This window comes from Elgaria multicarinata, chromosome 1 (assembly GCF_023053635.1).
Source record: "Elgaria multicarinata webbii isolate HBS135686 ecotype San Diego chromosome 1, rElgMul1.1.pri, whole genome shotgun sequence".
Taxonomy (NCBI): Eukaryota; Metazoa; Chordata; class Lepidosauria; order Squamata; family Anguidae; genus Elgaria; species Elgaria multicarinata.
Window position 1 is genome coordinate 175,537,477 of NC_086171.1, and position 25,414 is coordinate 175,562,890.

At 43.8% G+C, this 25,414-nt stretch overlaps 3 protein-coding genes across 6 annotated transcripts in view; 1 reads left to right on the forward strand and 2 right to left on the reverse strand.

The window, feature by feature from the left end:
- The window catches only part of PHTF1 (putative homeodomain transcription factor 1), a 156,589-nt gene extending 145,150 nt beyond the window's left edge, over window positions 1–11,439 (reverse strand). The window contains exon 1 of the mRNA XM_063143489.1: window positions 11,425–11,439. The gene's annotated coding sequence lies outside the window, so the exon portion shown is untranslated. The remainder of the gene's footprint in view (window positions 1–11,424) is intronic.
- On the reverse strand, window positions 458–11,407 carry AP4B1 (adaptor related protein complex 4 subunit beta 1). 2 transcript variants are annotated; one of them, XM_063143469.1, is made up of 11 exons: window positions 11,276–11,407; window positions 10,168–10,326; window positions 9,267–9,491; window positions 8,196–8,326; window positions 7,917–8,064; window positions 5,910–6,406; window positions 5,254–5,337; window positions 3,873–3,976; window positions 2,332–2,539; window positions 1,706–1,990; window positions 458–1,482 (listed from the first exon to the last, which is right to left on the reverse strand). In XM_063143469.1, the coding sequence occupies exons 1-11, from the start codon at window positions 11,311–11,313 to the stop codon at window positions 1,055–1,057; spliced, it is 2,307 nt and encodes a 768-aa protein (XP_062999539.1). In that variant the 5' UTR covers window positions 11,314–11,407; the 3' UTR covers window positions 458–1,054. The 2 variants fall into 2 exon arrangements, with proteins under 2 accessions (XP_062999539.1, XP_062999531.1); XM_063143461.1 differs by having other exon boundaries at window positions 10,168–10,329.
- Window positions 11,440–11,639: 200 nt separating the features above from the next.
- DCLRE1B (DNA cross-link repair 1B) lies at window positions 11,640–23,700 on the forward strand. 3 transcript variants are annotated; one of them, XM_063119601.1, is made up of 5 exons: window positions 11,640–11,768; window positions 19,298–19,497; window positions 19,587–19,752; window positions 21,227–21,409; window positions 22,237–23,700. In XM_063119601.1, exons 2-5 carry the CDS (start codon window positions 19,309–19,311, stop codon window positions 23,130–23,132), a joined length of 1,434 nt encoding a protein of 477 aa, XP_062975671.1. In that variant the 5' UTR covers window positions 11,640–11,768; window positions 19,298–19,308; the 3' UTR covers window positions 23,133–23,700. The 3 variants fall into 3 exon arrangements, with proteins under 3 accessions (XP_062975671.1, XP_062975661.1, XP_062975680.1); XM_063119591.1 differs by lacking the exon at window positions 11,640–11,768 and adding an exon at window positions 14,528–14,795; XM_063119610.1 differs by lacking the exons at window positions 11,640–11,768; window positions 19,298–19,497 and having other exon boundaries at window positions 19,669–19,752; window positions 21,249–21,409.
- Window positions 23,701–25,414: the final 1,714 nt, after the last annotated feature.

Sequence of the window (25,414 nt, forward strand, 5' to 3'; positions counted from 1 at the left end):
CTGAGTGAATAAAAAGGTCTTCAGCTGGCGACGAAAGGAGTACAGTGTAGGTGCCAGGCAGACCTCTCTGGGGAGCTCATTCCACAACCGGGGTGCCACAGCGGAGAAGGCCCTCCTCCTAGTAGCCACCTGCCTCACTTCCTTTGGCAGGGGCTCACGGAGAAGGGCCCCTGTAGATGATCTTAAGGTCCGGGTAGGTACATATGGCAGGAGGCGTTCCTTCAAATAACCTGGCCCCAAACCGTTTAGGGCTTTAAATGTCAATACCAGCACTTTGAATCGGGCCCGGACCTGGACTGGCAGCCAATGAAGTTGTAAAAGGACTGGCGTAATGTGATCTCGCCAGCCAGTCCCTGTTAGTAAACGGGCTGCCCTGTTTTGTACCAGCTGAAGCTTCCGGACCGTTTTCAAAGGCAGCCCCACGTATAACGCATTGCAGTAATCCAAACGAGAGGCCTTAAGAAAATGTCTTTATTTAAAGAGAGCAGAAGGTGTAGTGTACATTTCTCATGGCAAAAGGCTCCACGCTAATGCCCCAGCAGTCTTTCTGAACAGTATCGAAGAAAAATCATTCAAAGTGCAAATATTCTCACTTCCATTACTACCTATCTTCCATTAAAGTATCAGTAGATTTAATATACTTGCAGAGGCCATGCAGTTAGTGACCCGTTCCAGGCATCCTAGACCACCCCCAATCCCCAGCACGCAGGACTTCAGCTCCATCTGACCTACTGATGTGATTCTGTTTGTTATTACATTTCTATACCACCCAATAGCTGAAATTCTCTGGCCAGTCTACAGCTCCCCGGGTCAGGACAAAAATAAGCCCATCTTATTTCCCTATCTAACGATCGGTCATTTTTCTCATACATACCTTTCTAGCCAATACAATGTTCTCACAGGCATCATAAATTACTCTCTATCATGTCAAGGGGTGTGCAAGGCCTTTTATTACAATTCATAAGAGCTGCAGCTTAATTTGTAGTAAAGTAAGCTGTCAAAGACAAAAAAGACAAAAAACCACCCCTGGACAAATATCAGAGGGCAGATATAATCAGGACATCAACCCTGCCACAGACTCCAATACAGTGTTCACAACGGAGATGAAGGCCTGCAGTGCCTCAGGCTTGTTTTCACTTTGCTTCACCAACATTTGCATCTCTGCATTCCCCGTCTCAAGCAGCAGCTCAGTCAGGAAAAGGCAGCCAGTGTCATCCTGGGCTCCAAGGTAGGCTTTCCACAGCTGGGAACCAGCCTTGCTCATTGCAATAGTCTGGATATGGACAACTTGCAGTGCTGCCTGTATGGTGTCCGGCAGCACAGTTTGTTGCCAGGGAACAGCTTGCTGGCAACCCACACCCAGGTTTAGCCATGTCCTCTCAAACTGCTCTGCAGTCAGATGGAAGCTGGGCATTAGAATGAGTCCACTTGAGCTGGCATTCACACAAGGAACCTTCTCTTGTTTTTCTGAGATCACTGGCTCTGAAAAAGAAGAAACAGAAACTATACATAATACTGTATGCTTGGCATGAACATCAGAGCTAGCATGCACATTAGGAAACATACCGAGCAGCATGAATGAAGAGCATGTAGCTGAATCCTATGCCTAAAGGATTCTTTCATTGAAGGCTCTGGTTTTCATTAAGAAAAACGTGAGCACATAAAGACCAGGGGGAGAGTCGAAACAGCCAAGTGAGCCCATTACCTTTGCCCACCATTGTGGAGTCTTCAGAGGGGGAGTCTGCATGACGAAGTTCAGTAACCCGGCTAGCTGTCATGGCTGCCCATTGCTGTTTGCCATATATGGGCACCAAGGAGTTAAAGTCAGAGGCCCACGTATTCACAGAGCTTTCAGTCTGCTCCTCCAAAAGCCGCAGAGAGTGATCAGATGCGGGGCTGCAGAGAATCCCTTTGGTCTCTTCCATACCAGTTTGCAACAGACGGTAGTAAAACAGCGCACGGTCCCGAACCGTCATGTCTCTCTCCTCCTCTGGATGAAAGAAAGATACATTTGCTCACACCAGAAGAGCACAGTATTTATCCAGCTCAAACCTTAGTGATCCTGTGCTAAAGGGCTGGGACCTCAGACCTTGTGGCATGTAGCTCCTTTACCACTGTTTGGAGATTTGATCTTAGCAGCAAGGGCAGGAAGGAAAGAAATACTTCTAATGAAATGATTCAAAATGCACCAGTATGGCTTTGAAGTCTATGGATTTTTAAAACAGTGAGTCTATGCCATGCAATTCCCAGCCCATCTGTAGCTATTACCCTTCGGGAGAGACCCTTCAGTATTCCATAACACATCAACCATCTTAGAAGGGACATACTTACCTATGCAGTAGTAGAGTAATCGACCCAGCATGTCTTGACACTCAGCTGGACGTGCTATGAAGAGCCGCACCAAAGCTGTCAGCAGTTCCACCTTCACAACTGAGAATGCCTCTGATTTCACATTCTCTACAAAATCTTCCAAGATATAGGGGGCACTGGGCACTCTCTCCCCGTGGACACCAAGCAGCCAGATTAGTGCTTGCTTGCCCTGAAAAATTAAGTCCGCATACCTCATATTCAGGGCCACATTACCCCATTTCGCATTTTTGTATTATGGCAAGGAAGTTCACGTGACTGAACTGCCATGCTGAGAATGTGGGTTGAGCAAATCAGTGCAGAATAGAGCACCAAGAGAAATGGGCTCCGAAACTGCCTCACCACAGGCCCCACTTCATAATTCAAATCCCATGTACTGCACCACCAGTCTCAAAGCTGCATCCAATGTTATAGTCATGTGGTTACTTCGTGCAATTCAAGTCTACCTAATAATATTAAATCATCTAAGCACGAGTCATGTCTGCTTCTAGTTCACCAAGTTGTGCCAACAGCAATGGGGAGAGCAATCTTATGGCCCCTAGACAGCATCCCGGGGGGGGGGGGGGATAGGTTTGTTTGGTTTCCTGGCTCTGAACTTGCAGCCAGGAAACCAGGCTCCTTGCCCCCTCTCCCTCCCTTTTCTAGCAGGCATGGAGAGAACCAGGGTGTGTTCCTGGAGGCAGGGAAGGGAGGAGGCTGGGGTGGCTGCGATACGCCATTTCCTATGGCCACCTCAGCGTTCTTCCCTCCTCCAAGGCACTGTCGCTAACCGTGCGAAATCGCTTATGGAGCAGAAATACAGGGCAGCTAGAGCCCAGGGGCAAAGATCATCTCCACTGTCCTCTCCGCCCTGCATTGGATACTCAGCAGCCTCCAAGTTTGGAGTCTGCTGACGATGCACATAGTTTTGCACCCTAAGTTTTGTAAGTTACATCTCTACACCAAAGCACAAAACAGTGCTATAGATTCTTTTTCTTCCCTGCTTTCTCATTTGATTGGAAGACTGTACAATAACAAGTTACACTTTGTTTTCACAAGGGCAATGCATAATTAAAAACAGGTATAATTATGTTAGGACTATACCAGCAGAGGGGTTGCCGCTGGTATAGTCTGGGGACGGAAATGCACCCTTGGGTTTCATTTCCAGAAGACCGTACAACTGAAGTGCTTTAGATTTTTCAAAAACACCACATATACACAGTTAACATAAAGAAAGATGGTGCAATTCTTTCCCTTTCAGCCTTGTAGTGGAGTTCTAGACAACCCTAATCGCTTGTCTAGAACTCCACTACAGAGTGGAGGACAGACTGATACAGTTACAAAATGTATTGGTATCAGATTTGGGGTTTTCTAACAGCAGAATCTAAGGGGCTTTCATACAGAATTCTAGATTTCAAGTTGCATTTCTTAACTCTGGTGTCTGATACAAGAGTTTAATATAGCCTCAACTAAACAATCCCAACACTTTCATCCCTGTCACACACACAAAAACCACTCCTCCTTACCTCACTGTCTTGGATGGTCTCTTCACAGCCAGACAAAGCCTGGGACACACTCTCTGTACACTGTGGACACAACCACACCAGGTCCCGGAAAACCTGCACCACAGCTACAATGGAAATGTATTGATAAAAAAAATATTATACCACCTTTTGGCTCTAACGAGGATCCCCAACCATAAAATCTCAATGCACTTAAAAACAGAGAGCAGTAAAAGCCAAAGTAAATTAGTTAAAAGACAAACCATAGCTAACAGGATAAAAATGCACTAAAAGCCTGGTAGAATAAAAATGTCTTATCTGCTTGCCCAAAAGGCAACTCAGAAGGGATCAGTCTAACCTCTTTTTGGAGGGAGTTACAGGACTGTAGTGTGTTGCCACTGAAAAGGTGTCCTGCATCACCACCAACCATACCTCTCCTAGGGGGAGAATGAAGAGCAGGACCTCCAAATATGACTACAATTGATAGGCAGGCTCACGTGGAAGAGGAAGTCCTTCAAATATCCTGTGCTGAAGTCATTTAGAGCTTTATAGGTAATAACCAGCACCTTGAACTGTGCCTGGAAATAAACTGGAAGCCAGTGAAACTTAAACAGGACCAGTGTAATATAGTCAGAAAAGTAGACAACAGAAATTATTCTGGCTGCAGCATTCTCCACCACTGGTAGTTTATGAAAGGCCCACCTGGACTATATTGCAGGAATCTAATGCAATTAAGGCATATATAACTGTAGCCAGACCTGCTTTCTCCAAAAAGGGGCACAGTTGGTACACCAGCCAAAGCTGGCATAGCACTTGTGGCCATTCAGGGATAACGTTGGGTCCAGGGAGAGGATCCCCAAACTGCTAGCCTTGCCTTTCAGTCCCGGGTCAGGATTTCTACTGAGTATTATTTTTCTTGTCTGATTTAACCTTCAGCTCGTTAGCCCACATCCAACTCATCGCTGTGCCCAAACACCAGCTCATGGGTTCTTCTGAGTTCTCAAAAGAAAATTAGTTCTCAGTGTGAGAAAATAACTGAAATTGCTATCTGAGGAAATAATTCATGATCTAGAAGGCTTCACAGATGCTGAGATAGCTGGGTAGATTCATGCTCCATCCACATGGGATACTTGTTTCAAGCAAGCAAACAAATACTGCAGGCAATCCAGATAAAACAAAAACTGCTTTACAGTTTAGAAGCATGCTAACAGGGTCTGAAATGTAATTTATCCAGCATATTTTAGCATATCGATACTCAAAGAAAAGGAAGCAAAGAATGATCCCACTAAAGAGGCATAAGAAATTATACGACTTACATTACAACAGAATTGGCGCAGTTGTCTTTTATCAATTACTAAATTAAGCATAAACCGAATCTTAAATCAGAAAGGCTGGGATAGTTTACCTGAAGTTATATGTTCCTGCTTCAGCTTAAGGAGCTCAGTTAGGATCCCCACACACTGCTCTGTGTAAGTCCTTGCAATGTTGCCTGCAAAATTCATAACATGACACAGACTTTGGATATCTTTGTTTAAGCTAACAAACACAATTATTATTATTATTATTATTATTATTATTATTATTATTATTATTATTATTATTTATTTATATAGCACCATCAATATACAAGCATGATGGATTTCTCTAGTGTTGTAAGCACAGGGCTTGAAGCACAAAACTACTTCTTTCTTCAGTCAAAATTCAGTCATTTCCTCAAACCTGAACTGCCCACACTCCCAGTTTGGTGCCAGAGCACTCAACCAGGAGGATAGGAAGTGTCTCTGGACTACTGTTATGATCAAGATGGGTAGCTGGCTATGCAAACTGCACAGCTCAAATTGATGCCACTATTGTGTTTGACAATGGTGTAGATTAGCACTTACTCTTTTTCAGTCCCAAGAACTAGCTAGCAAATAGAGAATCAGTCCTCTGTCATCTAGTCGAGAAAGTATCTACTACATTCTCTATATATACACACACACACACCACATGCACCACCTTTGACATACATTTGTTTGCATGGAGGAAGTGTTTCAATGGGAATCCTGCTAGCTCACTTACCTATGGCAAAGATTGCTCCTTGTGCAAGCTCTGTTGACACATCAGTGCAATAGTCCCTCAACTCCTCTAGTACCTGCTGCACATTCTCATCATTCACTAACTTGCACAGCACCTCCATTTTCTGGCACTTGATGTAATGCGGTTCTGAGTAAGAGCAGAAGAACTTCTTGTAATGGGTGCTGAAGTGACCAGGAAGGCTATCTAAGATCTGGCGCACGTGACACAAGGCAGTGAAACAGAGTTCCCTGCTCTCAGAAGTGCAAGCAGCCAGGAGCGGGCCCTTCATTCTCACCAACACATCTGCCTGCACGTGGGGAAAGTCTCTGGCCAGTACCAAGAAGAGTTTCGTGGCAGCCATCACCACACTGGTGCTGCTACTCTTGAGATATCCATCCAGTAAATTAAGGATGTCAAAGAGCTCTTCTTCACAGCGGGGCTTGTAGCGCAACAGAAAGATCAGTACCTCACTTTGGCCCCATTGGTCTAGATCAGGCATCCTGCCAAAAGAGAAAACCAAAATCAATGCTATTGCTATGGAAATTGCTATTAGCATGGCCTTGGCTTAGGTTCTCCAATCTACAGTTCAATTGTTGTACAGATTCACACCAGCCCCAGCCCCAAAGATGTATCAGCAAGTTGACTTGTAAGGTTTAAGTTGAGAGACCAGACCAATCAACCAGTGCCTGGAGGATCATAGAATCATAGAATAGCAGAGTTGGAAGGGGCCTACAAGGCCATTGAGTCCAACCCCCTGCTCAATGCAGGAATCCACCCTAAAGCATCCCTGACAGATGGTAGTCCAGCTGCCTCTTGAAGGCCTCTAGTGTGGGAGAGCCCACAACCTCCCTAGGTAACTGGTTCCATTGTCGTACTGCTCTAACAGTCAGGAAGTTTTTCCTGATGTCCAGCTGGAATCTGGCTTCCTTTAAGTTGAGCCCATTATTCCGTGTCCTGCACTCTGGGAGGATTGAGAAGAGATCCTGGCCCTCCTCTGTGTGACAACCTTTTAAGTATTTGAAGAGTGCTATCATGTCTCCCCTCAATCTTCTCTTCTCCAGGCTAAACATGCCCAGTTCTTTCAGTCTCTCTTCATAGGGCTTTGTTTCTAGACCCCTGATCATCCTGGTTGCCCTCCTCTGAACACGCTCCAGCTTGTCTGCGTCCTTCTTGAATTGTGGAGCCCAGAACTGGATGCAATACTCTAGATGAGGCCTAACCAGGGCCGAATAGAGAGGAACCAGTACCTCATGTGATTTAAATCCTCTTTCTTCACAGAAGAGTTGCTAGTCCTTCCAAATTATGTGTCTTTTTACAGTTTAGATATGCATCCGTAAGCCTTAAATTCAACAGATTTGTTTCCCAAAGAGATATATTATGCATGAGAACAATATTGTGCCTTTCAGACACATCAGTCCCATTGAATTCAGTGAGGCTTACTTCAGAGTAGGCATGCATAGGATGAAGCCTCTGTCTTATAGGATTGGCAAGAAACAGACTGAGCAAGAATGGGAAGAAAAAGTTGGCATTTTTGAATAAGCTAGCATCTGGCAGACTTTATATATTATTTTTAAAAATTATACCTTGCCATTTCCCCATAAGCATAGAACACATTTCAATATCTAAAAGATATTCAAAAACAGATTTAACAGAAATATAATTTACCTAAAATGATGTTTGGTGGGAAAAATTCTAAAACAGAACAGAGCAAGTTCATATCTACATGTCCTCACGTTTGTATGAGGTTAAACGAGACAAATAGAACCAAGAATTTTAGTGGCTTTCACTCCAACTTTCTTTTTCATTCAATATAGCTGTATTACATTACAAAATCTACGGGTCCTTGTGAGAGAAAAGGGCCTAATAAAGCAAATTACCAGCTCCCACCGATAAAAAGGGGAAAATCTTGGACAGTGTAGTGTCATGTCAACAATCAATTTGCTGAGCAGCTTGTTCCTACAAATGCACAAACCAAACCCAAAAGATACCACAGATTACAGGAAAACATACCTGTTAAGGAGATGGTGGGCAATGGGCTTGTTGATGACAACTCCTCCCTCATGGGCTAGGATCTCCTCTAGCGCTCTCAAACAATTCACCACTACAATAGGATCCTGGTCACGAAGCAAACTATATAGCTCATTAACTAGTGCACCATCTGTAAAAAACATGGAAGTTAGATAATATCCAAATAGCATCAAAATGATATGCCCCCATATTTATTCCAGTTGTTGGGGTGGGTGGGTGGGGTGTTGAACAGATGGGGGAAAGAACAATATGCTTATTTACCCACTTCACAGTCTCCCTGGAGTTTCTGCATCTTTGCACATCCAAGAACAGCTACTCTCCTTACATAGGAGGCTTTGTCTCGCAGGCCATTCAGAATTGGCTGTTGGACATACTCCTGCACACCAGGCATCCTAGGAACATTATAGGCTATTATGTCCTGAGTCATCCTAAATCCCTCTTTATCCCTTCCAAGTTACCCTACTATCTGCTGTTCAGTGCAGGAATAAACCAGGCCTCTGTGCTGCTGCTGTTGTTTTGAAACAAGCTTCCAACAAGCAGCTAAAAAAGTGCTTTCCATCCTATGCACATATCACCTCAACCAATTTGGGTGTGGGTGTGGGTGGGAAGTAACCCCAAACTACTTCTCTCATCTTAATTCCTTGTCTTTCCCATACATTCTTTAAAGTGTTATAAGCATTTATAACCATGATGCCCCTTGTTTTTTTTTAATAAGGTGGTACTAGATTACTGACAGCACAGTTTCAGAGGTTTTATTTAGCTACAACAGCCCAACAACAGCTTGTACTGTTGTAATCCAAGGAGCATCCAGTCCCTGGCAAACAGGGTAGCAAACAGTAAAACATCCCCTGCATGACTACACAAAGACAAGGGCAGGGGTGCACCTTCTTTCCACTGCTCCTGCATTGGATGCAGGTCCCAGAACTAGTATGAAGACACAACTTATACTCATGCACCACTGGCAACACTTATGCCCAAGCCTATGAAATGTCATGCCAGGGATTCAGCCCATGAGGCATTAACCAATAAAATCTACATTTGAATGAATAACACAACGGGCCTGTTCAGACAACACACTAAGCCATAGTAAGACACTAAACCTTTTGCAGCAAATGGTTAGCGAGTGTGTTTAAACCATGGTTATGTAGCCACTATGGTTAGGAATGGTTCACACAACACACTAAGTCATGGTTCACATGAGACACTAAGCCATAATGTTTAGCTCAAAATGCTTAGCCACCATGGCTTAGCATGTCATCTGAACAGGGTGAATAAGATCTTTCCTCAGAGCAAGCAGCACAACTCTACTTCCAAATCCAATAATTTCCTTACCTGAGACTGCACATACTGCGCAGGGCCAACCCCCTAACCATGGGATTGGGGTCTGAACAGTCTTTGCACAGAGTGTTGATAGCTAAAAGAGCTAGATCTGGCTTCAGTGGCGCATATGTGCACATGTACAAGTACACTAGCTTCTTCTGAACAATGTCCACCGTAGCGCTGGCTTTAACCATCTCCATAAAGACACTGGACACATCTACACCTTGGGTCATATGCCTGCAAGCAAGAGATAAATGTATTTAAACACAGTACTGATGGCTACATATTATCCTACCTGAAAAGCATAACATACCCTGAAAATGGTCACAGCCAACATACTATAACCAATTCTATTTCACATTAGGAAAAGGGTAACAAGCTATTCTTGACACAGGATTTGAGAATCTGCTTGGGCAATGCAACCTTTCCATGACATTAAGGGAATGAAAAGAGGGAACTAGAAATCACGAGAAGACAGAGAGAGGAAGCTGTGTTGCAGCACACAAAATCATAACCCTCAGGCCAAAGACTTCTGTTTAAGTTCCAAGCAGTCACAGACACTACTTCTCTATTTTATTTTATTTAGAAACATCTACAACTGTGACAGCCGACAATCTGTTTTCTCTAGAAGCCAAGCTCTCTGGCAGGTTTATCACTGTGTAGCAGATGCACGGAACATAAATGAGCAAAGCGCTGAACAACATGAATCTCAACAAACTACATGGCCTTGACTTCACTAGAATATCGAAAGAACCATACACAGAGAGATGAAATTGATATAACACTCAAGATGTGTTAGACAAAAGACTTTTAAAATTTCCTCATTGTTAATGCTCCCTCATGCAATGCATGTTACTAAAACAGCAATACAAGATAATTAGTTCTTATATCACTGATTGAGGAAGCCACTGACCTGATCACTCGCTGGATTACATTCCTGTAGCGAAGACGGTCAGCTTGCACATGAGGGTTGGACAGCGCTCTCTTCAGCTCTTTCAGCGTATCCTCTGAGCTAAGGTATGGCATCTTGCAAAGGTTCCAAACACCCAGGAAGTAGTGACTGCTGAAGAATCTACTGGAGTAGTCACACAGAGGGTTAAAGACCAAAAGGATAATTTACTTCAGATAGCATTCCATCTTCCCCCCTTCACTCTCCTTTTCTATCATCTACTGTGTTCAGTGTTTATTATAGTGGCATCATGTGCATAGCACTTGAGAGGAACAAGTTGACAAATCCCTGCCCCAAGGAATTTACAATTTAAAAAAATCAAAACAGGGGATGCAATGGAAAGAGGGGAAGAAGATCAACAAGTTGACAAATCCCTGCCCCAAGGAATTTACAGTTTTAAAAAATCAAAACAGGGGATGCAATGGAAAGAGGGGAAGAAGATCAAGTGGGGACACCAGGGGAGAGATCATATACTTAGGCTTCATTTCAGTTAGGGATGAAGACTAACAATGTTTAATACATATTTGAACTTTTGTCATTCTTACATTGTCTAGGGCCACTGGCCAGGATAAAAGGCCTGTATGTAACATCTGGGCCTAGTTGTTCCCTTGAACACCACCCATATTTCAGCAAGAACCAGAACAACTGGCTGTTCTAGTATGTCCTATAGTAATGACGAAGGGTCAGAAGGTGCTCTATGGGGCTAGAAGTGCAGTAAAACATAGGGGTGGAAGTCCTAATGCACTGGAGAGGAGGTCATAGGAATATGCAAGACAACCTTATATTAAGCCAGATCATTGATCCAACGCTTAGGAAAATAAAAAGAGCCCCAGTGGATCAGAACACATTCCCATCTGTTCCACCATTTGGGTTCGCACAGTGGTCAACCACAAGCAGGACATGAAGGAGAAATAGCCCCTTCCCCTTGTAGCTCCCCAGCAACTGCTATTCAGGGCCATGATTCAGCTAGTCTTGGAGATACTCCGCAGCCATGGTGGCTAGTAGCCATTTCCCTCCATGGCTGGCAGCAGCTCCCCAGCGTTTCAGATAGGGGCGTCTTCGCTAGCCCTACCTGGAAACGCCAAAGCTTGAACGGGGGACCTCATGCATGCAAAGCGCCTGCTCTAGCTAGCGGCGAACCAAAGCCCCCCCTCCCCCACGTTCAGGAGACCCGAAGGCCCAGCAAGCCATTGGCCTCCGCCGGAGAGGAAGGAACAGCCGCTGTCATGGAAACGCCTAGGTAGGCGGGGCCTCGTGGATCACCAGGGTCATCTGTAGAATTCTCAGGCGCTTGAGGAAAAACTCTCTCCCGCCCCGCTCTTTCCAGTCTCGCTTCAACCGGAAAGGGACTCCCGTCTTTCTAGTTCTCCATCAAGACTTCCGGTTACCGATGGCAAGTCACGGTAGCCTCCATGTGCGGGGACAAGGCCTCGATCGGAATACAAAAAGGTTTAACAAACAAAACAAAACAAAATCGGGGCTAGAAATTCCCTTTCGCTGCAGCACTCTGAAATCATCACGTCCACCCATTCCCCGCCCGGAAAAGAAGTCAGACGGACACCTTTGTATGTTTATCTAGCAGTTTCATATATTTTCTCTTTTTCATTCAGAGGGGCACCTGTGCTTTTAAAGGCTTCAAGGGAAGCAGAAATTCAGCAGATGGAAAGGTAGTGGTGAAAAAGCGTTCCCCTGTTGAATTTCTATCTGTGTTTTGAAGGCCCAGGGCTGCAGTTCACAAGCTTTCTTGTTGTTTGTTTGCAAGCGTCACACCCTCTGTTCTTAAATATTAAACACACACAACCAAGTTATAACATATTCGTGTGTGGGGTTTTTTTTTAATGGGATAGGGGAAGGCAGTGATCCATGTCTGTTTAACCACTATATTGATAGGCAAAAAATCTACGTGTACACCCGTCCCACATCCTGAAGATACAGAGGTGAGAAAGGCTGTACTTGTTGAATTTCTGCCTATTATGCAGACTTTTAAAGACAAAAGAGCTGCCTCCAGTTGAACTGCAGCCCTGTATCTGCAATGTTGCATATTTCTACAAACCAGCCCAGTGGAGGCTGGTGTCTCCGATTTCACTGGGGTTGTAAATCCATTCTGGGTTTCGGTCAGAAACTAGCCAGAACTCTAAAGGAGCTATCCAAGATGCCTAACCTATTGGGGGTGTGTGTGTGTGAGAGAGAGAGTAATTCAGAGAGCTCTTTTAGAGTTCTGGATGGTTCTGAGTAAAGCCAAGAATGGATTCACAGCCCCACAGAAACTGGAGCCACCAGCGTCCATTGAACTAGCCTCTCCCAAACTGGTGCCCTCTAGATGCGTTGGACTGAATTGCACCCCAACACATCTGGAGAGCACCAGTTTAGGAAAGGCTGCAATAAACTCTCGGTACAAAATTTGAAACCCCTGATTCATTTCTTTAATCAACGTGCATTTTAGTCAAAGACAGTGCAATCTTATATATGTCCATTCAGAAGTCGCAACTTTCCAGAATGGATTTCTTAATTTTATTTATAAGAGAAAACTCTTTTTACCCCCTAACAAGGTCCTTCAAAGCGGCATACAAAACATTACAACCAAATGGTTTCGGAGTAAGTCTCCCTTGAGCTCAGTGGAACTTACTTTGGAGTAAATATTGATTGGATTCAGTTGTGCGGCGTACCAGGATGCCTACCCCACATTCAATCCTATATAGTTTCATCAATCTTGCCCCGCATTTCTAAGTTTCTAATCGAATCCGGAAGTGAATCATAACTTGAATTTTTTTAACATCTCTTCGGACTAAGTCACTGCACCAGCCAATCGAAAACCTGGCGCACATGCACGTAACCGACTAAACCATAGACTTATTCAATAGACTTACAAACTGAGTTGACTAGGATTGCCTGTATTAACTTTTGCCAGGAACAAAAGCACCATGCTCCTGCATGCAAATAATTGGAGCACAAGGCTTCTGTACGCAAACGAGTTGTGGTTGGGGACTTGAGGGAAATAATTGATCCATGAGCAACCTGAGGTCTGTTTTTTATGGGAGATTTTTGTCTTTAAATTCAACTATCCACCACTGACAGAAAGCACTATTTAACGATCACCGAGAGTGCAAACACGGCACACTTTCTTTTTCTTCCTTTTTAAAGGGAAATGCAGTCACGAGGCAGAGGGATGAGAAATGCATTGCAGCGGCGGTGCTGCGAACAGTTTTTGGGATTAAGATCGCCCGCAACTGCTTTGTCGTGGGGTGGGGACTTCGGTGGAGGCTGGTTTCATTGCAAAACAAACAGTGGTCAGTGGAGAAAGTTAATCACCTTCCTCCTACGTCCATATAGCGTAATACTTTTATTAGGCCAAGTCAAAGATCACAAAAAACTGCAGGCTTTCGAGATCTCCGAATCGCTTCATCAGGCAGGCTGACGGGATGTTATACTCAAGATGGCTGCATAATCAGCCCCCTGCTTTTTATAACACCTTGCCTGATAAAGCGATCTAGAAATTTTGAAAACTTGCACATTTTTTGTGAAAACTTGCACATTTTGAGTTGACCCAATAAAGGTCTTGCCCTATATGTATTTTGGAATTATTATTATTATGGCCAACGTGGCTTTGTTTTTCCCCACTCTAAGTGTCTCCGTGTGGATTAACTTCTCAGCCTCCTTCTCAACCTGCATTTCAAGGAACGGGGGAAGCAAACGACGGGTGACCAGCTAAATGTCTGCACAGCAAGGTTATCGTATTGTATTCTCGATCTTAGTCCCAGATAGTAATAAAATATCTGAAATATTATTAGCCGTGCAGTGGACTGCATAGCAGAGCTGCTATAAAGTATCTCAGCCACCGCCCTCTGATATCGATGGACTATATTGTCATTGTCAGGGCAATTTAAAAAATGCTTGATAACACGCACAGATTTTCCACATGAAATTAGACCTCCATTAAAAAAGGGCATGAATTTTGCTGCTACCTTTTACAGGAGAGGGGAAGGCACGCTGTTGCCTAATCACACCTATGCTAAAATCCAAGATTTTCCTGCGTTCTCTATGAGCAGTTGTCACTTCTTTCTTAGAATAAACGTTTAGAAATGGCGTTTAAAAGAACCAGGAAATTTCGTCTGCGGAAAATGGAATTACCCATTTTCGACGTCTATTTGCACGTATTTCCCGCAAGCGTCTATTGGATGAACAGATTACTACGGGAAAAGAATTATACTGCGCGTGCGTTCATGCGCACCATCTCGGCCGGACTCTACAGAGCATGCGCTTCCAGCGCCCTAGGAGGCCCGCCAGCAAGTGGCGCAATCCTTTTTCATTTCGCTGGAAAGTGTAGCGCGGCGCCTGCGTGGCTACCGTAGCGTCTTGAGAGCGGGCGAATAGTTTTTTTTTATTCTTTCCTTCGGCGGGAAGCGCAGGTAGAGAATGAGATCGGAACTGGGGGCTGCGAATCCGAGGTTCTGCCTTGCAGTGGTGGAAGGAGCCCTGTAGGTTCTAGCAGCGCGCCGTCCGGAGTCGCCCAAAAGTCCCATTGGAAAGCAATTTTGCGGCGGGTGGCTTTTTGCATCGTTGCCTTTTCCCGCGCCACAGGCCTGCGAAGCATAGTAAGCCTCGGTGCCCCTTGATGCTGCATACTGATTTTGGGAAGGGAGAGGGGATCGTATGCTGGTGCCGGACTTACGTTTTTTGCCCAATCCTGCAACCTCTGCAATCTTTTAATGTTTATTCAGAAGTCTCCCAGATATTAGTGCAATGTAGCACATTGCAACTGGTAGGATTTACTGCCGACTAAACGTTGCGTAGAATCGCGCGGCTCCACGGGGCTAAGCACGAAGATCTGATGGAGTTAGCGGAACTTGCCTGCGTAGGACTACAGTTTGAAAGGCCTCCCTTTTACTGCAGACCCGTGGCTCTTAGTAAACATTTTAGATCTTTCTTATTTTCTTCCCCCGATTAATATTATTTATTACATCTATATAACGCCCCATAGGCGAAGCTCTCTGGGCGGTTTATAATCACTCTAGCAACTTTATATAACTTTTGCACACCAGCCTACCACCTCTGTTTCTTCTCCATATCTATATACTGATGCTTTTCAGTGCAATGTGTTCAGGATTAATACTTGTTTGTTTGGAAGAAGTCCTGTACCTGGAGCTCATATATTCTTAAAACTAAGGATTGCCTGCCAATCCTAATCCCAAACCCATTGGCTCCTGTTCCTGCAGTAGCATTGCTATGCATTGGGTTAGGTTCTCGAACATTTCTTCTGCAAGCTTCCATGGGGTATTTCTAGTTAAATATCCGTTGTGCAACCTTTTCCGGTGTTGTCTGGTAGACAATAATATAGATCCAAACAGAGATTAGCTATCACCTCAGCCACTGCTAATTGAATTTGGATTTTTCAGGAGCTCCTGTATTGTCCAGGCTTTTTTAACATTAACAGTTGGACACGAATCATTATTGGCTGCCCTGCCTTTGTGATCCAGATACTGCTTTACACTCAGAGGCATTCAGAGTGATTTGTGTGGAGTTGTGTCTCATTATCCTAATATTACACATGGAACTTGACACGTAATAGTTATTCTGCTTGTCATGTTAGGAAGATGAATGTTTCACAAGTGAGAATAATGAAGAGTCTTGTGGCACCTTAAAAACTAATAACTTAAAGACTGTCTCACACACAGATACGTTCCATCAGAGCAAGGACCTGGGCCTTACTCTATAGAATATCTAGCATTAACTAATAGTCCTTATTACTATTGTTACGGATGTTTTATCCTGCCCTTTCTCCAAAGAACTCTGAACAGCTATACATTGTTCTCCTGCTCTTTTTATCCTCACAAGAATCTTGCGAGGTAGGTTAGGCTGAAAAATTGTGACTGGCTGACAGTCATTTAGTGAGCTTCATTGCTGAGAAGAGTGCTTATCAGTCCTAGTCTAACATTTCATACATACATTTATTTTAGACAGTCATTACCTGGCTTTCCATTATTTGATGGCCAAGGCAGCTTACAGAAAACTAAACCAACTACAGCAATGAAAAATGAAATACCACAGTAATAACTACAGGCATCCACTTTACAACACACCAGTTCTCGTAACAGAGAGAACGGAACTAACCCCAGTTTTCAAACTGCTCTCAGAAGTCTATGATGGAATCTGAATTTTCTCATTCTACTACTATTCTTTGTGAAGGATTGGCTCCGTAACAATCCAATTCAAAACATGTTTACTCAAGTAAGAGTGCAATCCTATAAGGAATTATTTTTAAACAAGCAATGTGCGGAAGTGGAAGAAGACAATAGAATAGGAAGGACAAGAGACCTCTTCCAGAAAATTAGAAACATCGGAGGTAAATTCCAGGCAAAAATGGGTATGATCAAAAACAAAGATGGCAAGAACCTAACAGAAACAGAAGAGATCAAGAAAAGGTGGCAAGAATATACGGAAGATCTGGATAGGAAGGATAATAATATCGGGGATAGCTCAAATGGTGTGGTCAGTGAGTTAGAGCCAGACATCCTGAAGAGTGAGGTTGAATGGGCCTTAAGAAGCATTGCTAATAACAAGGCAGCAGGAGACGACGGGATCCCAGCTGAACTGTTTAAAATATTGCAAGATGATGCTGTCAAGGTGATGCATTCCATATGCCAGCAAATCTGGAAAACACAAGAATGGCCATCAGACTGGAAAAAATCAACTTATATCCCCATACCAAAAAAGGGAAACACTAAAGAATGTTCCAACTATCGTACAGTGGCACTTATTTCACATGCCAGCAAAGTAATGCTCAAGATCCTGCAGTAGACTCCAGCAATTCATGGAGCGAGAATTGCCAGATGTACAAGCTGGGTTTAGAAAAGGCAGAGGAACTAGAGACCAAATTGCCAATATCCGCTGGATAATGGAGAAAGCCAGGGAGTTCCAGAAAAACATCTATTTCTGTTTTATTGACTATTCTAAAGCCTTTGACTGTGGATCATAACAAACTGTGGCAAGTTCTTGGTGGTATGGGGATACCAAGTCATCTCGTCTGCCTCCTGAGGAATCTGTATAACGAACAAGTAGCAACGGTAAGAACAGACCACGGAACAACGGACTGTTTTAAGATTGGGAAAGGAGTACGGCAGGGTTGTATACTCTCACCTTACTTATTCAACTTGTATGCAGAACACATCATACGACGTGCTGGGCTTGACGAATCCAAGGCTGGAGTTAAAATCGCAGGAAGAAACATTAACAATCTCAGATATGCAGATGACACCACTTTGAGGGCTGAAAGCGAGGAGGAGCTGAGGAGCCTTATGACAAAGGTGAAAGAAAGTGCAAAAGCTGGGTTGCAGTTAAACCTCAAAAAAACCAAGATTATGGCAACCAGCTTGATTGGTAACTGGCAAATAGAGGGAGAAAACGTGGAGGCAGTGACAGACTTTGTATTTCTGGGCGCAACGATTACTGCAGACGCTGACTGCAGCCAGGAAATCAGAAGACGTTTACTTCTTGGGAGGAGAGCAATGACAAATCTTGATAAAATAGTTAAGAGCAGAGACACCACACTGAGAACAAAGGTCTGCATAGTTAAAGCAATGGTATTCCCCGTAGTAACCTCTGGCTGCGAGAACTGGACCATAAGGAAAGCTGAGCGAAGGAAGATAGATGCTTTTGAACTGTGGTGTTGGAGGAAAATTCTGAGAGTGCCTTGGACTGCAAGAAGATCAAACCAGTCCATACTCCAGGAAATAAAGCCAGACTGCTCACTTGAGGGAATGGTAGTAAAGGCAAAACTGAAGTACTTTGGCCACATAATGAGAAGACAGGATACCCTGGAGAAGAGGCTGATGCTAGGGAAAGTGGAAGGCAAAAAGAAGAGGGGCCGACCAAGGGCAAGATGGATGGATGATATTCTGGAGGTGACAGACTTGACCTTGGGGGAGCTAGGGGTGGCAACGGCCGACAGAATGCTCTGGCGTGGGCTGGCCCATGAAGTCACGAAGAGTCGGAAACGACTGAACGAATAAACAACAAAAATGTCTCACAGTGTTCAATGAGGTTTACTCCCAAGTTAGTATTCTTAGGATGGCAGCCTTAGGTTGTAATTGTAGGTTCCACTGAAGTCATGGGACTTACTTATGAGTAAATATATTTAGGATTGCACAGTTACTTACTGCATGTCTTTAAAATCTCAGTCCTAAAAGAGTTCCTTCCTGATGGACTCTACATAGGATTGCGCTAACATATCTAGTGGGGTTTACTTCTGAGTAAAACTATTTAGTTTTTTTGTAAACTGCCCAGAGAGCTTCGGCTATGGGGCAGTATATAAATGTAATAAATAATAATCAGCTTGTAAGTACCACTGTCTCAACTGCAATCCAATTTATATCCGTTTCTTTGTGAACCAGTATATTCCTGTAAATTAGGTAATTATCACTGTCCTTACTTTCCACACTTCAATTCCCTCTGACCTCTCACCCCCACAGTTGGTGTGTATATATGCTTGGCATTCAGATTGCGCTTCATGTATTAGATGAAAGCTTGTACATGAATAAATGTGTTAGTCTTTAAGGTGTCACAAGATTCTTTGCTGTTGTTGCTGCAACAGAATAATAAGGCTATCCCTTGGGGAATTGTTATGGTATATTTCTCTTAGATGTAATGTAATTAATTAATAATAATAGATATGAATGTCAATGTAAATGTCTTCTTTAGCTGATCATACATAAACCACCCTAGGAGCCTTTCTGGCTGAGAAGCAGCATACAAATACTTCAAATAAATAAACAAACAAACATGCTAAATTGCTTTATTTTCCCAATCGAAGTTCAGTTCATACACTTTATGGCAGGTCATCTCATTCCATACATACTATATGGAATTAACTTTTGTATATTTCTATTTATACATTTTAAATATATATGTTTTAAATTTTGTAATGCCACCTTGAGGTCCAGCATTGAGCAAAATGCAGGATGATGATGATGATGATGATGATAATAATAATAATAATAATTAAATAAATCTTTACTTCTTGTTGATCAGTTTCGGAGGAACTTTATTGATGTCCCCCCTTTTTGAAAAAGAGTATTCAAATCTTGTCCTTGTTTTACAGGAGCTGGACTGATGAATGGGACTCTGATTGCAGGGACGCCCATTGCAGTGGATTTCTGGAATATCAGAAAAGCTGGGCGGGCCCGCTTGTTCTTTCTTTCCCATATGCACAGTGACCATACAGTGGGACTGTCTAGTACCTGGAACCAACCTATTTATTGCTCTCCTGTTACTGGTCAGATCCTGCATCTCAGGCTGAAGGTACATTTAAGCACTAGTGCATGGTCTTCTAGCAGTTCTCTTAGAGGAAGCCTACTGTTGACTGTAGCATGTTTGAATCTCGATTCTAGGTGGCTGAGCAATGGATCCGCCCTCTGGAAGTGGGAGAGAGCCATGTCATGGCCTTGGATGGGATCGGCAGAGAGACCATGACAGTGACCTTGATAGATGCTAACCACTGCCCTGGATCTGTCATGTTCCTTTTTGAAGGCTACTTTGGTGTCATCCTCTACACAGGTATGAACTCCTTTATTTGTGAGAGTTAGGAGACTCACATTTTAGATTTCATCTAATATTTGAACTTACCTGCATGGTATCGGAATATATGGTCTGTGGCAATATCAGAAAAAAATAACGCATGATTTGCTTTGATTCAAGGAAAGACAGGAGCGTTAGCATTTTATGCCATATGAGAAGAGTTTTATTCAAAACACATCACAACAAGATTTACAACAATTTACACCCGCTTTTGCTTTGAGCATCTGGACATTATAATAACTAAATGAAGATTCTACAGCATACTAATTATTATTATTCTTTACATTGCATTGTCTTTTGTAAATACCTATTATGCCCGTTCTTAGGACGCTGTTCTTTTTTTAATATCTAATTTTAAAAAAAAATCTTTCTGTCCCAACGTTGCTCTGCCATAGTTTATCTCCCAATGGTAATGTTTTCTTGTCTGCATCTTTTCTCTGCCTGCTGGCAGGCACCCGCTAATAGCAGACTCCACAACTCCGGCCTCACTCCTGTGCAGTGTCCTCACTGCTAGGACATTGTGGTGTAGGGCTGGGGTGTAGGTGCAGGCCGCATGTGACCCTTGACTGCTCGCTGTGTGGCCCGGAGGCACTTTTCCCAGCGGACTGTCTGGCCTTTGTGAAAAAGGCCACAGTTTCAGTGCTGTTGTTAGCAAGGCTGGGACAGCAATCCCCATTGGAGTTGCTTGGGGTCTTCAGCAACCCTAAAGCAGCAGGGAAACAGTGACCCCCTAAAGCACGTTGGGGTCAAACTGGGAAGAGGCTTTATCCTCCCCCTCCCTAAGAGATCCTGAAGCAGCCGAGATATCTGCTTCTGTGCCACTAATGGCGGTGGGGAAGTAGCGATCCCTATCTGTGTTACTGGGATAGGGGAGGCATGAGCCCCTCCCCCAGTGATTCCATCCCTGTGTGCACATGCGAGTGTGCTTGCACTCTGCCTGGCACATTGTTTTAACTGCTTTTACTGCTTTAAAATGATATATTGTTTTAACATGGTTCGTGGTTTAATTTGTTTTTAACTGTGCATATTTACTGTTTTATACTGTATGCTTTTATCTGTACGCTGCTCTGAGATCTTAATGATATAAATGTTTTAAATAAATAAATTTTAAAAATGTAGCACTTGGGCCAAAAAGGTTGCCCACCCCAGTTGCAGTAGCTTGAGTGTTGGCTTGGAAATTGAAATCCAGGTGCATTTCCAATGCTCACTCAGTAGTAGCCATATAGAGAAGTAACAGCTGAGCTAGCCACACAGGATTGTTGCAAGAATAAATGAAATGAGAATTTTACACTCAAAAGGTTCTGTAGAAGCAATTAGTAGTAAGTTTACGGCACTGCTTTCTGCCATCACAATCTTATTGTTCATTTATTTGGCTGGAACTTTAATAATAAATTCTTCTCCTTTCCAAGTGTCTGTTTCCCCTGACAGTCCTGCGATATCTGTGTCTTACTAGGTGATTTCCGTTACACTCCCAGCATGCAGCAAGAACCAGCTCTGAAGAACGCAAAGCTGATCAACGTCCTCTACCTGGACAATACAAACTGCCATCCCAGGATTGTCTTACCATCCCGGCAAGAGGCGACCGAACAGATCAAAAAGGTGATCAGGGAACACCCTTATCACTTGGTTAAGATTGGTAAGTGGTCCTAATAGATTGGGAAGAAGTTTCCAAATGGTTAGTTGAGTCAAATCCACTGTCTTGAGAATCCTTGGAATAGGATGGCCAAGAGTTTAACTGCAGGGATGGGCAACGTTGTTGTTTTTTCCCATGTTGAGGGCCGCATTCCCTCATGGATAATCTTCCGGGGGCTGCATGTTGGCGGTGAGAAGGGCCAATGCCAGCAGTGGGCAGGGGCAGAGCAAAAAGTGGGTGGGTCTACCCTTTTCTAACACCCCTGTTTCTCTCCCTCTTCCTTCACATGCAGCAGACTGCCAGGGAAGGGACAGATGGCTCTTGGCACACGCCTGAACTGAGGGCTGCATGAAATTAGGGCAAGGGCCACCTGCAGCTCCAGGGCTGCAGGTGGCCCCACCCATGGCTCTCACAGTGACTTTCCAAAGACAGAGAGGAACACAAATGGTGGGAAGTGATCTAAGGAATTCAGGAATCTGAGAAGTCTGTTGGCAAGCTAATGCTTCCAGAATTATCTTAAAATAGATCCCATCCAAGCTCATTACTTTGGAGCATGGGGTGAATGCACAGAATTTGGATACATATCCATAAATAACAATGTCCCTGTTGCGTTTAGCAACATGAGAGCCATTGGAGGAGGAGCCCACTAAGGGAAGGGGCAGTGTTTCAGTTCCCTGAAGTCTTCAACAGTAAAAGGCTGGCAGCTGTATCAAAAGCCCTGATCTTGATGTTGTAATAGCAGCTGAATAAATTTCTCTCTCTGGGTGGAATGAACATCATCCTATACCATCTGGCCTTTGAAATGCTTACTCTTCTTTGCCCCCTTCTAGGTACCTACAATTTGGGAAAGGAGTCGCTCTTGGTGGAACTGGCCCAAGAATTTCACACCTGGGTTGTAGTGAGTCCCCGGAAGCTGGAGCTTATGCAGCTACTGGAGATGGAGGATGTGTTCACCTCAGAAGAAGGGGCTGGTTGGATCCAGGCCGTGGATTTTTCAGAAATCTGCCAAGCAACTTTGAAGAGATGGAACCAGAGACGTCCGACCATAGCCATTCTCCCTACCAGCCGGCCCGTGAACATCAGCCACCCTGATGCCTACATTATTCCCTACTCAGACCACTCAAATTTCCAAGAGTTACTGGAGTTTGTAGCCTGGCTACAGCCCTGCACCATAATCCCAGTAGTAAAGAAGGAGGCATGTCATGCATATTTCCAGGAATACTTGAGATCTGAGAGATACTCGCTTCTGGAGTCCCAAGTCCCCGAAACAGTGCAAAGATTCATGCAAAATAATGAGAAGCAGGAAAGGCCCTTAAGGTTGTCAAAACTAGCTACCCGTCACTGTGCGCCTAGAGGGGTTTGTTTTGACTCCCCAGAGAAATGTACCATCGAGAGTGAAAATGACTCTGATGCTGAAGTTTCCCAACAAAGCTGTCGAGAGCCCATGAAGAAAGCTGTGCCTTACTCTAATGGAAGGTGGGTTGCTGGGCACTCGTGCAAGGAGGAGCAAGAGGAAGTAATGGTTGAACACAACAAACCAGTTGAGTGCCACAGAGTGCTTTCTCCAGTCAAATCCAAATGTGTGACAGGCAGTGTTTCACGAGACCTTGTTCAGGAATATGATTTATCTCCGCTCAACTCCCCAAAGCAATGGTCCCTGCGAGACTTCGATTGGCAAGTAGAAAACTATATAAACAGAGGGAAAAGACCCAAATGCTCAGAGTAGGCCAGAGTTGCATTCAGGATAACGACTTCAGCACTGTGAGAGCAAAGGTCTGCTCAAGATGTAGTTTTCTCTCCCCCCCCCCCCCCAAATCTGCTCCGGAGGAACCCCCTGCCTTCCAGAGCTGATTTTGAGGGCCCATGGGAGACCGCTCACTCCACAATTCCATCAGCGGAAAGCCTTCATTGGATTTTACCCTTTGGGTAAAAGCAAAACCGCTAACCATGTGCCAAGAGCATGCAGCCCTGGAATGATCTTGGTATTCTGTTTTTCAAGTGTGGTTTACAAGCCTATTTTTCCAGAGTTGTCCCATCCAACTCATCTTTGTGAAAATAATGTTGATAGTGCTGCTGTGTCGGAGACCCCTAAATATGTATCTCCACCAGCATGCTTCTTTTCATTTATTGAAAAGAAACTTTATTTCCTTTCCCAGTTTATTAAGTGCTATAAAGTTTGGTCTTTCTTGCCTGTGTATTAAAGGCAGCAATTTGTTCATCAGTATTACTGACATGCAGCTGCCCTTTGGCAGGGTTTTGTTTTTGTTTTTCTACTAAAGTTTAACAATGAAAAACATGATTGTCTTGCAGTTTTTAAAGAGCCAAACAGGAGGAGTGGATTGCGCCAAGGTGCTGACTACATTAATGGGAGCAGGTTTCCTTCTGAATTTTAAAAACAACAACAAGCATACAGTGTTGATAGACTCCCTATAATGAAGTGCTGGTATTTTTAAAATTCAGATAAAGGCAGTTGGTTCTTCCTCAACACATAACTAGGGGTGGAAAACATGTGGCTGTCCAGATGTTGGTGGACTGCAACTCTTATCATCCCTCACCATTGGCTTTGCTGGCTAGTAGTGATGGGAACTGCAGTCCAACATAGGGTGACCCTATGAAAAGGAGGACAGGGCTCCTGTATCTTTAAAAGTTGCATAGAAAAGGGAATTTCAGCAGATTCTCCATATATACAAATGACACCTGCTGAAATTCCCTTTTCAATACAACTGTTAAGGATACAGGAGCCCTGTCCTCCTTTTCATATGGTCGCCCTAGTCCAACATCATCTGGGAAGGGACACAGGTACCCTAGCCCTGCCTTGTACAAAGCGTTTGCTGCTCATAATAGACACTAGTAAAATCAGTGTTGGGCTCTCATGTTGTTTGCTTTGAGAATTTGCTTGGGACTTTTGATCAAAAGCTTGCACTTTCACCATTACGGCAATTCACCATTACTCTTCATTTCAGCCCCAATCCAGTGGTAGTGGCACAATATAGATACACATGATATGGGGGGTGGGGACCAGTGAGGGGTTGCCTATTGTTTTTACCAACAAAGTCAGGCTGTGTGGTGGCCGGGGAGAAGAGAGGTGAGAGCACAACCTTGTCATTCCCTTTAATAGCAAACTCAACTGGTGAGTTGTGGACAGGGACTGTAGGCAAAGCGTAGAAACTGAGAAACACAAGGGAGATTCATTCATTTATTCATCCATTCATTACATTTCTATTCCGCCCCATAACTGAAGCTCTCTGGGTGGTTTGCAAAAAGTGCTTGCATGCTTGGGGAATATCAGCATGCTTGGGGAAACCTCCAAGCTTTGCAGAACTACAAAAAAAAATGTTTAGGAAAAAGCACTTAAGTGGCCCAAACCCAGTCCAAAGCAGCCCAGTTGAGAACTGAGGATGCCCAGTTCCTGCTGAATGCGAAGTATCGATTGGGAGAAAGATGGAAAACCAGGTGGGAAAGGGAGAATGGAATATGCTGGAAGAGGGCATGGGTGCCTGACTGGAACACTGAAACGAAGCCCTCTACACTGCAATCTTTTGTTTAAGGTCACTTAAATAAGGTTTAGAAAATAGTGCATCCCTGGAGCTTGCCATTCATTTTTCTTTTTAACAGACTCGATAAGTGCACTCATGCATGAGTAGTACAGTGGGGGAGCACTCAGTTTCTAAAAAAGAGAATTAGAATTTCCTTAAAAGGTCACAAAAGGTTACTAGTAGTATCATGGGCAGCATCTATGACGTTTGTGTAGTTGCATTCCAGATGGCAACAGCAATGGTGCACTGAGTAGTGGAAGAATTGCATTATCCCAACAACAGTTACTAGGAAATTGTAATATTCCTTACAATAGAAGTGCTGCCTTGAGGACCAGTGTCTGGATCCTCCACGAATGAGTAATATTTATTCATTATATTTATAAAAACAATGATCTAGGCCTTTGGTGATCAGAGGCATCACTCTTGTCCTTGCTGTAAGTGGGTCAATAAGGATTTTACAGGTTCTTCAGGG